Source organism: Porites lutea, chromosome 4, assembly GCF_958299795.1.
Source record: "Porites lutea chromosome 4, jaPorLute2.1, whole genome shotgun sequence".
NCBI lineage: Eukaryota > Metazoa > Cnidaria > Anthozoa > Scleractinia > Poritidae > Porites > Porites lutea.
In genome coordinates, this window is record NC_133204.1 from 24,638,398 (window position 1) to 24,651,312 (window position 12,915).

The 12,915-nt window shown below is 41.2% G+C and overlaps 1 protein-coding gene across 2 annotated transcripts in view; it reads left to right on the forward strand.

Annotated features, from left to right (window-relative positions):
• LOC140933031 (exostosin-2-like) overlaps positions 1-12,915 on the forward strand; it is a 46,600-nt gene that overhangs the window by 8,808 nt on the left and 24,877 nt on the right. For both annotated transcript variants that reach the window (XM_073382542.1, XM_073382543.1), the window contains exons 2-3: positions 3,809-4,015; positions 12,059-12,242. In XM_073382542.1, coding sequence (XP_073238643.1) covers positions 3,809-4,015; positions 12,059-12,242 — 391 coding nt within the window. The remainder of the gene's footprint in view (positions 1-3,808; positions 4,016-12,058; positions 12,243-12,915) is intronic.

Below are 12,915 nucleotides of genomic sequence, written 5' to 3' on the forward strand. Positions count from 1 at the left end.
TCAAAGAAACAACAGCTCAAACTGAGGAAAACACTGCTTCCTTCGTGTTACAACGGTTAACCACGTTTCGGCAAACGGAAAGTAACATTAGTCTGTTATGACCTCTTAATGTCGATATGTTTTCTCGTGGTTAACCGTTAAAACTCCTTATTTGCACCACATCGCTGCAATGTTGCTCGCCAAGAATAAGTATTGCAAAGCACTTTCTACATAGCGAGATCTTCTTTTGCCTTTTATGAGGAATTAGGGCATGAAAACGGAAAATTTTCCAGCTCACGGCCGTCATCGATCACGTGCCACTCCCGCTCTCCTTGTCATCAAGTGAACTTCTGGGCCACAGTAATTGTTTTTTTGGCGAGATACGAACTGGTCTGTCTATCTTGAAAACAATTTCTTTAGCATTATGTGATTTAGGAGCTGGGAAATGAACTAGTTGTCCATCCAACATCAATAAAAAATCATGCCACTGAATAAATGGCAGGCGGTCATCTAAAATCATCACAAAAGTACATTCCTAACCTGTTCTACGCCTACCTACGCTAAAGGTTTGGATCTGTTAGGTTTGAAAAGGTCTAAAAAAAAAGAAAAACATTTATAGGGCATAGCAGAAACGGCTGGCCCATCATTTGTGAGGTTCATATCCTGTATATTGTTCACGTCCTTTCACCAATTGCACAAGTCAGTGTCGAAAATAATGCATGTCCGCTCGGTTACTCTGCCGTATTTCATTATCTTAAGTTGACTATTCATGCACACAAGAACAATTTTCATTGTACCTTGGTGTTTCCATCGTTTTTCCACTAGTGTTAATACTTGTGAAAACATTACATCCGCAGCAACGGCAGTGATCACAACACAAATGATTTCCTCTCGACCCGACAGGGTATCAGGAACGCGCGCGGGAGTACAAGATTAAGTAATGACATACGCGTAGTACATTTTACTGTACGTGTACTACAAATCAGGACGAAAATTTACAAATGGTTCTCTGTAAACAAACAATTTGGCCCATAGAGTAACGTCATGGCACAACAATTCAGCAGCGTCAAAAATCTAGCCGGAAAACATAGATACATATTTCAGACTGTCTGAATGCAAAATTGTACTACTGCACACAAGTTGAGCTCTGTATGACAATGATTTTAACTGAAATTAAAGCAATCAATGACATAATTATGTTATTGGTGGTGGGGTTGACATTGACTTCTTCACGACCGAAATATAGGGCTAATTCGAATTACGTGATGACGTAATAAAAGGGCTGCGGTATCCAGAATTAACGGCGATATAGTTTACAAGCTAAAAAATGAGGCTGAAACTCGCGCACATGTACAACTTTTGGTGAATTTCAAGAGTATGCGTACTGAAAATATTTTTAATAAAGTGAATATTCCTCGTTCTTTACTTTATCCGATTGATAAGACGCAAACAATCAGGGGTAGGGTAAGGATTGACCCGTATTGGGGATAGTCACTGGCCGGCCACGGAAGTATGGAGCGTTAGTGAGGATCGGCCATCACTGCGTTCAATATCGGAACTACGGAAAAGTGAAGGTAAATTCATGGCCAATTTAATAAAAAACTAAGGACAGCGTAACAAATATTACAAGTGTACGCGAAAACAATTACTTTCAATCCCACCCGGTGACACCCTCTGTGACATGATAACGCAACGAAAATGGCGTGACATGAGCGCATATGTCTGAGTATTTGGACTGCATTTCTCAAGCGAAACCCTCTGTTTTTCTCTATTGTCGGCAGGAAAAATGAAAGCAGAGCTTTAAAACGTGAACTGGTATCTGACTCTCAAAGAAACAACAGCTCAAACTGAGGAAAACACTGCTTCCTTCGTGTTACAACGGTTAACCACGTTTCGGCAAACGGAAAGTAACATTAGTCTGTTATGACCTCTTAATGTCGATATGTTTTCTCGTGGTTAACCGTTAAAACTCCTTATTTGCACCACATCGCTGCAATGTTGCTCGCCAAGAATAAGTATTGCAAAGCACTTTCTACATAGCGAGATCTTCTTTTGCCTTTTATGAGGAATTAGGGCATGAAAACGGAAAATTTTCCAGCTCACGGCCGTCATCGATCACGTGCCACTCCCGCTCTCCTTGTCATCAAGTGAACTTCTGGGCCACAGTAATTGTTTTTTTGGCGAGATACGAACTGGTCTGTCTATCTTGAAAACAATTTCTTTAGCATTATGTGATTTAGGAGCTGGGAAATGAACTAGTTGTCCATCCAACATCAATAAAAAATCATGCCACTGAATAAATGGCAGGCGGTCATCTAAAATCATCACAAAAGTACATTCCTAACCTGTTCTACGCCTACCTACGCTAAAGGTTTGGATCTGTTAGGTTTGAAAAGGTCTAAAAAAAAAGAAAAACATTTATAGGGCATAGCAGAAACGGCTGGCCCATCATTTGTGAGGTTCATATCCTGTATATTGTTCACGTCCTTTCACCAATTGCACAAGTCAGTGTCGAAAATAATGCATGTCCGCTCGGTTACTCTGCCGTATTTCATTATCTTAAGTTGACTATTCATGCACACAAGAACAATTTTCATTGTACCTTGGTGTTTCCATCGTTTTTCCACTAGTGTTAATACTTGTGAAAACATTACATCCGCAGCAACGGCAGTGATCACAACACAAATGATTTCCTCTCGACCCGACAGGGTATCAGGAACGCGCGCGGGAGTACAAGATTAAGTAATGACATACGCGTAGTACATTTTACTGTACGTGTACTACAAATCAGGACGAAAATTTACAAATGGTTGTCTGTAAACAAACAATTTGGCCCATAGAGTAACGTCATGGCACAACAATTCAGCAGCGTCAAAAATCTAGCCGGAAAACATAGATACATATTTCAGACAATCAGGGACAAAAGTAGTTGACACACTTGTTTAGAACGGGTGCTTTTATCAAACATTTACTTCATTTATTATTTCATTCCTTTTAAACGCCATAAATCCCCTCACCCCCTGAATCAATGTTGTCTGAAGTAAAAGAAAGACTTGAGGGTCCAAAATACAACATTGATTTTGGGGGCGAGGGGTGGGTAGACAGGGGAAGGGGATAGGTAAGTCCACTATTCAAAAAGGGGCCATTTTACGGAAGTGTCTCAACACTTTTGTCCCTCATTGCAGACGCTTGCCTGATTAGCACGCGAATTTAAGCATAACATCTTGACCTCACGACTTTGTTTACATATTGTCATGCAAACACACCTCAGCCAATCAGAGAGCGTGTACTATCTTAATTATTATTTTAGCTATTTACAATGACAGACAAAAGATAAAAGGCAACAGAGAACAAATGTAAACGTGATGAATCTACTGTTATTTTTGAAATGCATGTAAATTCTTCTTTAGAAAAAGCATTTTAGTTTTGCTTGCCACTCGTTCAAAGAAGAACTCAAAACTTAACAGTACTAGACCAGGAGAAACATAAACTCAAACAAATTTACATTTCAATCCCCATGACTACCAGATTAATTATGTAAACATTGATTTTGTATGTCATCAGTGTGGATTTTGTGTCATGAAGGTGTAGATGTCACTCCTGCAAAATAATAGTCTCTAGTGGTAAGGAGTGAGGAGATCAGAGATGGCTAGCTTTTATCATTACCAATATCTATTAAATTTCTTTTTTAGCAATAATTATGCTTAATCTAAATGTGAGTCAAAAGAGTAAACCAAATGGTACCCAAGGATAACATCCTAACATCCATAGGATGTTAGCACTTATTTTATTGGCAATAGTGTTTAGACAGATTTTTTTATCCTTGTAGTTGGAAAGATGGGGGCAAAAATCACTTGCTGTTTAACATGTTACCTGGCAGCCCCCCTGATTATAACTCATCACTGGATATTGCAACCGATAAGGCAATCGTGGCTGGTGGTGGATTTGCCACATGGAGCTTCAGACCTGGATATGATATTAGTATTCCTGTATACAATGCTCTTACCAGGAAGAAGGGTCATTCATCAACTAAAAGGTTAGGGGCCGATGATATTAACACTGATTTGTCAACCTTGCCACACAATAGCAAAAATATTGATCATACTTGTTTGTAGAGCACCACCTGCCTCAGGGGGTTGCAAAGTGAGCATTTCAATCTAAGTTTTGTTTGCTTTTATTATCCAGTCATACATGCAGTAATAAAAATTAAGGCAACTTTTGTGACAGCCTCAATTCATGGCATTAGATTAAAGATGCTCTAATATGCTTCTGCTTTGACATTTTGAACTTGGATCTCTTTTCAATAATCTTTGTACGGTACTAGTTGGGACCGAAATACAGTGAACAAGACGCCATGTAGTTTACATATGTGAAACCCTAAACTATTGATCTATTGATAACATATTGTAACATCCTTCCCTCTTTGACGAATCAAAGCGTCTAATCAACAATTAATCAAGTCCGTGATTAATTCAAGTTCAATGTTCGTGACACTAAAGCAAATCGTGCCTTAATCAGCTAAACTATGTCTTATCTCATGAATCATGCCTTAATAATTGCTTTTCTTTTTTTTCTTTGCTATTGTCTGCCCTTCAATGATAACTGTCCTTTAGTGCGGACATAGTCTTGTAGGTATGCGGGAGAACTCGTGGTTCGCTGTGGTCTCGAGTTCTGAGGTGTGGTCATGTTCCTTGTAGGAGAGGATTCCTTCTGATTTTCACTGGCTGTGCCTGTTTTTCCTGTGGGTTTTGGAGAACCAGGTGCGGGTGACATATCTTTTTTCTCTGCACCTCCGTGTTCGTTGCTGTCCTTGTTGTCCGTTGGTTCTGATGGTGTCTCTTTGAGTCTTCTTAAGATGTACCCTGTTACGGCGGTATGTGTCTCCTTCTGGCGTTTCTACCGTGTATGATCTTTCATCCAAACGACTAGTTACGGTTGCCTTTCTCCATTCCTTATAACCTAAGCGAAATGGTTTCATGTGAACGACGTCGCTGTCGGACAGCTCTGATAGGCTCCTCTCACCGCGATTGTAGTAGTTGGCTGTCTCAGTTTGACGCTTTCTTAAGAGCTTAGTGTCCCTTTCAGGATACATCACTCGAGGTTGTAGTAGTGATCTGGCTGTTGGCAATAGTTTCTTGGTGCGTTATTCATCAGTCTTTAAGCCGGACTGGCGTCCAATCCTTGGTTCAGTGTATGACAATAGTCCAGGATTGTCATGTACGGATCTCTTCCACTGTCAAGGGCTTTCCGGAGGTGATTTTTGGCAGTTTTTACGGCAGATTCTACTTTCCCGTTTGCCTTGGGGTTACCCGGGCGGCTTGTTAGGTGCTCAAATTCCCACGTGCCAGCGAATTTCTGGAAAGTGTCGGATGTAAACTGGGGTCCATTGTCACTAATAACTTGGTCAGGACATCCGTATCGTGCGAGGTGACTCTTCACCTTGAGGACCACTGTACTGGCAAGGGTGTTGTTTAACTTGGCAATTTCCTAGTAGTTACTGAAGTAGTCGACTGTAAGGAGGAAATCTTTGTTGTCAAAGGAGAAGAGATCAACTCCGATTTTCTCCCGTGGCCTCGAGGGCGTCTCCACAGGCATGAGGGGTTCCTTGGGCTGACTAGCTTCAAATTTTCTACAGGTTTTGCACATTGCAATCATTTCTTTGATTTCAGCATTCATTTTGGACCAAAATACACACTCTCGTGCACGGTGTATTAAAAGCAAGATTCATATCCCATGTGAGACGAGTGGATTCTTTGTCTAATGTCTTGTCGCAGAGCTTGCGGTACGACGACTCTCTCACTCCTAAATATTATTCCGTCCTGAACAGACAGTTCATCTCTGACGATGAAATAAGGCATTACTTGCATGGGAGCGTCTTTTCTCTCAGCAGGCCAACCTTGTAATATGACAGATTTAAGGATTTGAAGTGTCTTGTATTTGTCTGTCTCGCGTCTGATCTCTTACAGTCGTTGATCCGAGATCAGAAGAAAGCTGGCCGTGTTGACTTGCTCAAATTCGTTTGCTTCTTCAACGGTCGATCTCCGCTCGGGATATTGGCACTGCAACCTTGATGAAGACTCAAGTCTCCTAACCACCTTCGCCACACCGTTTGGGTGATACGGCTGGCGAAGACTGCCCTTTGGTTTATCGCTTTATTTTTGATATACGGTGTTGGAAACACTGAAAAAGAAGCCAATTTAAACCATGATCGAAAGCTCCGAAAATTCCTAGAAAGATGTAGTTGCATGAGCATGGCTCTTAAACCGGAAAAACATAAATTGTGACGAACGAAAGTCACTTTCATGGGACATGAACTGACAAATGAAGGAATCAAAATCGATCAGCAGAAAGCCAAAGCAATCTTGGAAATGCCTAACCCCACCAATGTGGAAGAAGTTCAACGCCTGAATGGCTTTGTGGATTACCTTGCAAAGTTCCTGCCCAAACTCGCTAAGAGCTTGGAGCCAATACGTCGACTCACCCACAAGAATGAAAGAAACTGCCTTTCAAGAAAATAATACAGAAACTCGTCACAGAGGCGCCGGTTCTCAGCTACTACAACCCTTGTAGTGACCTACAATCTTGGACAAAACTGTTGAGAAAATTGCATACTTGGAGGGCATTTTTTCTAAACTTCGTAGCCGACCAATTCTTCCCTCCCCCCCTCCCCCTGGAAGCAGTGTTGTTGGGTCTTCAAAAGAAAGCCGGATCCCTAAGCATTTGTAGGAAGCAACTTTGAACTGGGGGAGGGGGTTTTCTTTACGCAAAGCCGTTGATTCGGAAATAGTTTTGTTGCGTTAGGTAGTGCGCATTAATAAAAACATTTCCTCAAGTAGTTTTGTCCAGGATTGTAGCTATCCAATGCGACGCCAGTCAAAAGGTACTAGGCGCAGCCTTCCTTTAAGATCAGAAACCTGTGGCTTACGCTAGTCATGCGCTCACAGAAACTGAGACACGCTATGGCCAGATAGAGAAAGAAATGTTAGCCATCGTTTACGCTCTTGAGAAGTTCAATCAGTTTACCTATGGAAGACACGTCACCATTTACAGCGATCATAAACCCCTTGAGGCCAGTTCAAAGAAGCCCTTAGCACATGCACCCCGACGACGACAAGGTATGATCATGAGGTTTCAAAAGTACGACTCTGATGTGCAGTACGAAAGAGGAAAGAATATGTACATAACAGACCTCCTATCTAGAGCCTATCTGCGAAACACCGACCATGAGGATATTTTAGCCTTTGATACCTCCGGGAGAATGTCATCAAGGACGGGAAGCTGATAGCGCTCTCTCTTTAGCGCTTTGTTAAGTGTTCTCGGGTCTATGCAGATCATAAGGGTTCCTGATTTCTTGGTCGCTGTAACTACACTACTGGCCCATGGCGTTGGCTTGTCAACTGTGAAGATGACTCCTAACTCTTCAAGTCGTGTGAGTTCTGTCTTGAATTTTTCTTTTATTGCTGTGGGTATTCTGTGAGTTGGAGTGACTTCAGGCCTCGCGGATTCATCCACTTCTGTGTGTACAACTCCAGAAAAGCAGCCAAGTTGTCGTTCAAACACATCAGGGCCCAGTTGTTCGAACGCGGGTTAGCGCTAACCCGGGGTTAAATTTTAACCCGGGTTTCTTTTTCCTTATTATCAAAGCACTCTCTCGGATAATTTTCTCTATTTTTTTTTAGCATATCCAATCATCAAATTGTAGGCAAAGAGAATTCAACTGAATTGGCTTTTTAAGCTCTTATATCTGAGTTCAAAAATTAGCAATAACCCTGGGTTATCTTAACCCAGCTTCGAACAACTCGGCCCAGAGTATTAGATTACCACTTGGTCAAGAGTCAACAGATTGTTCACTTTTGGTTTACTCCTCTTAGGCGGTGGAGCTGGCTTGAAGTTGTCCCAATTCACAGTGATCAATTTCATGTGCTGTGCTGCTCTAGCTCCCATCAAGGGAAGCAATTCTTCATTGACCACGACAAATTCCACTGAGTATTTGTTGCGGTTGGCTGGGTTCGTTGCCGTCCCAAGTGGCGTGACTTCCGTTTTGTTCCACATGATGAGGGTTTTTGAAGTGGGTGTTAATTTGTGCTTGTCAACTATTCTCTTGGGGATGATATTTATCAAAGAGCCGCAATCCATTTGAAATATGACTGATTTGTCATCAATTACCATCTCAGAAGAGATTTCTTTTGCAAAGTGGCGCTTATCAGATGGTCCAACAGAACACACGTTTTCTGCTATACTAGGTATGTAATCAACTTCTTCGTCATCCTCAGCGGGGCTATCTGTTGGTTCGATATTGTGCACATTTTTGCCACTCTTCTTACATTGTTTGCGAAATGATTTCTTCCTCCACACTTGTTACAATTATGTCCCCAGGCTCGACATTGACCGCGAAGAAAGGGGTGATTTCCACCACAGAAGTTACAAGATTTTCGTGACTTGCCATTCTTTCCATTCTTTCCGTTCCGATTATTGTAATTGCGGTGGCGATAGTTTTCTTGTTTTCCCTTTATTTGATGAACATCTTCAGACGTTTTTGCCTTGCAGTTGTGAAGCTGTCGATTCGTTGCTCCGGCAGATATCTATACACTTGTTGACTGTTTCGTTCCTGTAATAATCATTTTCTTGTCTGCGGGTTGCACACACCTAATAAGATCCTATCTCGAATGAGGGTGTCTCTCAAACATTCGCAGAAATTGCACGTCTGTGCGAGAGTACGAAGCGTTGCGATATATGAGTCAATAGATTCCTCAGGTGACCGGTTTCTGCTGTTAAACACATAACGCTCATACGTCTTGTTAATTTCGCCAATTGTGAATTCTTCGAACTTGTTTATGATGCATTCCAATTTCTCGCTATCATCTGGGTTTTCAAAAGACACACCATTAACAATCTTTACGGCCCCAGGACCTATGCAGTGCAGCTACCTTGTATAGAACTTTGTATGCTTCAGGCTGCGAAGTAATATTCATGATAATTGCGTAGTTTTGCCACGCTTGGTTGAAGGTCTTCCAGTTGTCCGCCACGTTCCCTTTCACGTCCAAAGGACGGGGAGGGTGAATTCCTTGAATAGGGGAAATATTGCTTGCTATAGCGTTTGCGGCGGTAGAAGGAGTTGCAACAGTGGACGTATTAGTAGAAGTCGTTTCGTCTCTATCACTCATGAGTGTTGTAATAAAAATTGCGCTGCCACCATGTTTCAATAAGCTTTATACGGTACTAGATGGGCCGAAATACAGTGAACAAGACGCGATGTTGACCACAAGTGTTAAATTGGGTGTCATTTAAGTGTACATAATATTGATCTGTTGATAACGTATTGTAACAGATTTATCAGAGTTTGAAAGACTTAAAGCAATGATTGCCAAAAAAAATGATATTAATTATTGTGATCCTGAACGTGACGTTAACGTATTTTGAATTTTGTACCTGTATGTTACCTGGGTGACAAAAAGGTGAATTAAATTATAAAGAAATTAAAAAATCAAAGTGAATAAGCACAAATTAAACATCCACTATCGAGGTTCTCCGTGAGGAAGTCGAACTCAGCAACACGCGTACTGCTCACGTTATGCACATTCCCACCACATTGAGTCTCACCTCGGCAAGAAACAACCGGAAGCAAAAATTGCAATAGCGTTTCTCTTCGGTCAACTTCATTTTAAAAACGTTACTTCACATGCTCTTTTTTACGGAGGCCATCTTGTTATGCGCAGTAAGAGATGCGCAGTGCAAAACCAGGGAATCACCTTAAGCAGTTTTGTTTGCCTATTTTTGAGTTTTTAGTGCCAAAGCTATGTATAGCTCATTACTGAAATGTTATTACAGTAATTTTTCAGATCCGGAAATGCTGGGTTTCGTAAATTGACAATTAACTATACGTGTACCTCCATAATAACGAACATTTTGGTAGTTTTCCCAAAAATTCGATAATTGAACAAATTTCCCCAGTCCCCTATTGGCACTTTGTTAAATCGAGGTTCCACTGATTTCCGTTCGAAGGAAACCTGTATGAGTAGGTTGAAAGTTTAACATCGAGAAACAGCTAGAAACAAAAAATAAGTTGCCTGCTTTTTACAAACGCAGTGTCGATGATATGCTTAGCCTGATATGCTTAGCCTGATATGCCTGATGTTGAAACAGCCTCTGATAGTCCCTGATGATGTTAAACGACATTCATCCTTCTATCAATTTCACAATGGAGGTTTAAGTTAATGGCAGTCTCTTCTTTCTGGGAATGGACATAATCAGGAATCGATGCCAGTTGGACACAAACGTGTACAGGAGGTCAAACAACGGACACTGCAGGTCACTGTTTCTTTACCACAGCTACGTGCATGGTATATAAATAGCGTGAAGTCTACCATCTGCCAGTTTAAGTGTCAGATGATTACTAACACAACAAAAAGTTGTTGACAAGAATGAAGCCCCAATCACGATTTTGCTGCCTTTCAAACACCAGAAATCTACAACGGAGTATGCAGACAACTTGGAGAGCTTAGTTGGAAGATCAGTGCAACTATCATCCTGGTGAACACAGGTTGAAAGAACAGGGATGAAATCAAAGTGAGGGAAGACAAGCCACCCCTTGTGAATCAAAAATATGTGTGTGTATCATTTTCAGTATAACCTGTTTGTTATAGGTTATGTGGGTTGCACTTGCCAGCACCAAGTTCTAGCAGTGAATTGAAGAACACAAGGGATGTGCAATAGGAAGCCAGCTGATCGAGGGATCAGCACGTTATTATGTCCCCAAATGACATTGCACAAATGTTAACGACTCCGGTGGTTGAGCCGCTGTCCATCCTCGTAAGGAACTGATCAATAAACTGTACAGAGGCTGTAACAGTGGAGGATTTCAGTCTGAAACCAAACTTTTTTGAGGAGATTAAATAAAATATTATTCTCTGTCAGGTATCCAGAAAAGTAGGTATGGACGGCTCTTTCTAAGATCTTGCTCAAGTCAAAGTGGACAAGATGGAGATTGGCCTACAGTTTGATGCATGGATCTCGTCTATCACCTTTCTCATGCAGTGGTACAACCCTCGCATTTTTCCAAGTAGAAGGAAAAGTCCCTGTCAGTAACGATAGGTTGAACGACATAGTCAAGGAGGGGGCAACAGCGTGTACATGTAGAATTATTGACTTTTGGTACAAACTCATGCTAAGTTAATAATTTTTTATACTGATAGTTTCATTTCACAAGTATGTTATAGATATTTGCTTCCAATCTGTGTGGGCTTTAAATTCCCAGTTGTAAATTTGCTCTTACTAGAATTTAAGTAGATTTTAGTGGAGCTCTCGCGCAGCGGAGCACCATGGGTAATGTGGTAAAATAACTCAGTCAACAGGTATGGCAACCCAAATGCAACTCGCGGTTTTTTTGACGGGAAATCGGATAGCCACCCGCGTCCTGTGAAGCAGAGACAACTAAAGAGTCAATGAAGACGAAAACGGAAAGTTGAAATTGTCTCTGTATCCATGTTTTCTAAAGTATTAAGCTTAGATTAATTCTCATGTTCACAAATTTGGAATATAGAGCAAGAGAAAGACAGAGAAAAAGAGAAAGTAGGCGGCAGGCTAGCGAAGCTCAACGAGAAAAAGGGCGATGGAGATCTAGAGCGAGAGATAAAAACAAAGGAGGCATTTTTTTTTGTCGGAAGAACAACATGAAAATTTTGTAGCGGCGGTGACAAAATGATAAATGCTAGCGGCCACCAAAGCAAGGTGAAAATGAGCGGCAGTGAAAAAAAGTGAACGAGAAAACGTAAGACATTTCCTCCATAAAGCGTGTAACTAAGACGTTTCTGTAAGTTTCACGTTGTAGTCGTGCAAAACAACGACAAATAAATGTCAAAAACAAGTGTGCTGCACGTGCAAAGTTGCTTTTTTGCTAATTAGACCTATTGTTGTTTTTCACCGTTCTCCGGCGTTGCCTTCGCCGCTTAGCATTACACGATTTTATATTTTGTTTGAACAAACTATAAATATTATCGAGAGCTTCGCTTTTAACCCTGGCGAAATCTCATATATTATAGCCATCGCTTAGGTACTGAGGTTACCTGTGTTTCACCTTTAGGTTAATAGACTGGAGATTTGTGTCATCCCAAGCAAACATGAACCACCGGTTCATGAGAGAACTGGAAGACGTTGAAAAAGAAAACTCTGGCTTTTTGATTCTGAAGCATTGCCCTGATGATGTCAACAATGTAAACAAAAGGTGCAAGGGTGCAGTGACCTATGATTATCCAGATATTTTACAGGTTAATTATCTGCCTCTTTTCTAAAAGTGTATTCTATTTATAAAAGCTTTTATCATTTAGTTAAAGGTCTGGTAAATGTTAGCCTTTTTTACAGTCTTCTGAGTTGCAGAAAGGGCCATTTTTAATTGCTTTTCGTTCTCTTCCATTTAATATACTCATTCCGCTTATCTTGTGGGTATAACGCCAGGGTCACTGGCCATGGGACGTGATTAGAAAACTTGCCCACTTTGTGTCATGAAATGTTATACACCAAAGCATATTCCATCCTCGGAGACCCAGGGGCAGTCAGTCGTGTCGGGAGAAAGGGCGCGACGAAAGTTTTCAAGTACGGGCGAAAGAGCCCCTGGGTACCGACTGTCACCGAACTATTTCCAAAAATTCAAGCGGATGCCGGCTCGCCTTTTCTCCCGACCCGACTGACTGCCCCTGGGTCTCCGAGGATGAGCATATTCCAAAATGACGGCAACACTACCTTTTTTGCGTGCCTCAATCTCACTTGCAGAAATTGCAAAAGAAATTTTAACTTGAAGTGAGGCATGAAGAGGGAATTATCATAAAGGAAAAAAGTTTTAAAATTTGTGCCATTTTGGAATAAGATGTATGTATTTGTTTGTGTTTGTTGACCATGCGGGTCTGTTGAGTATTTCAAAATGAGTGACTGAGCATGCTGCTT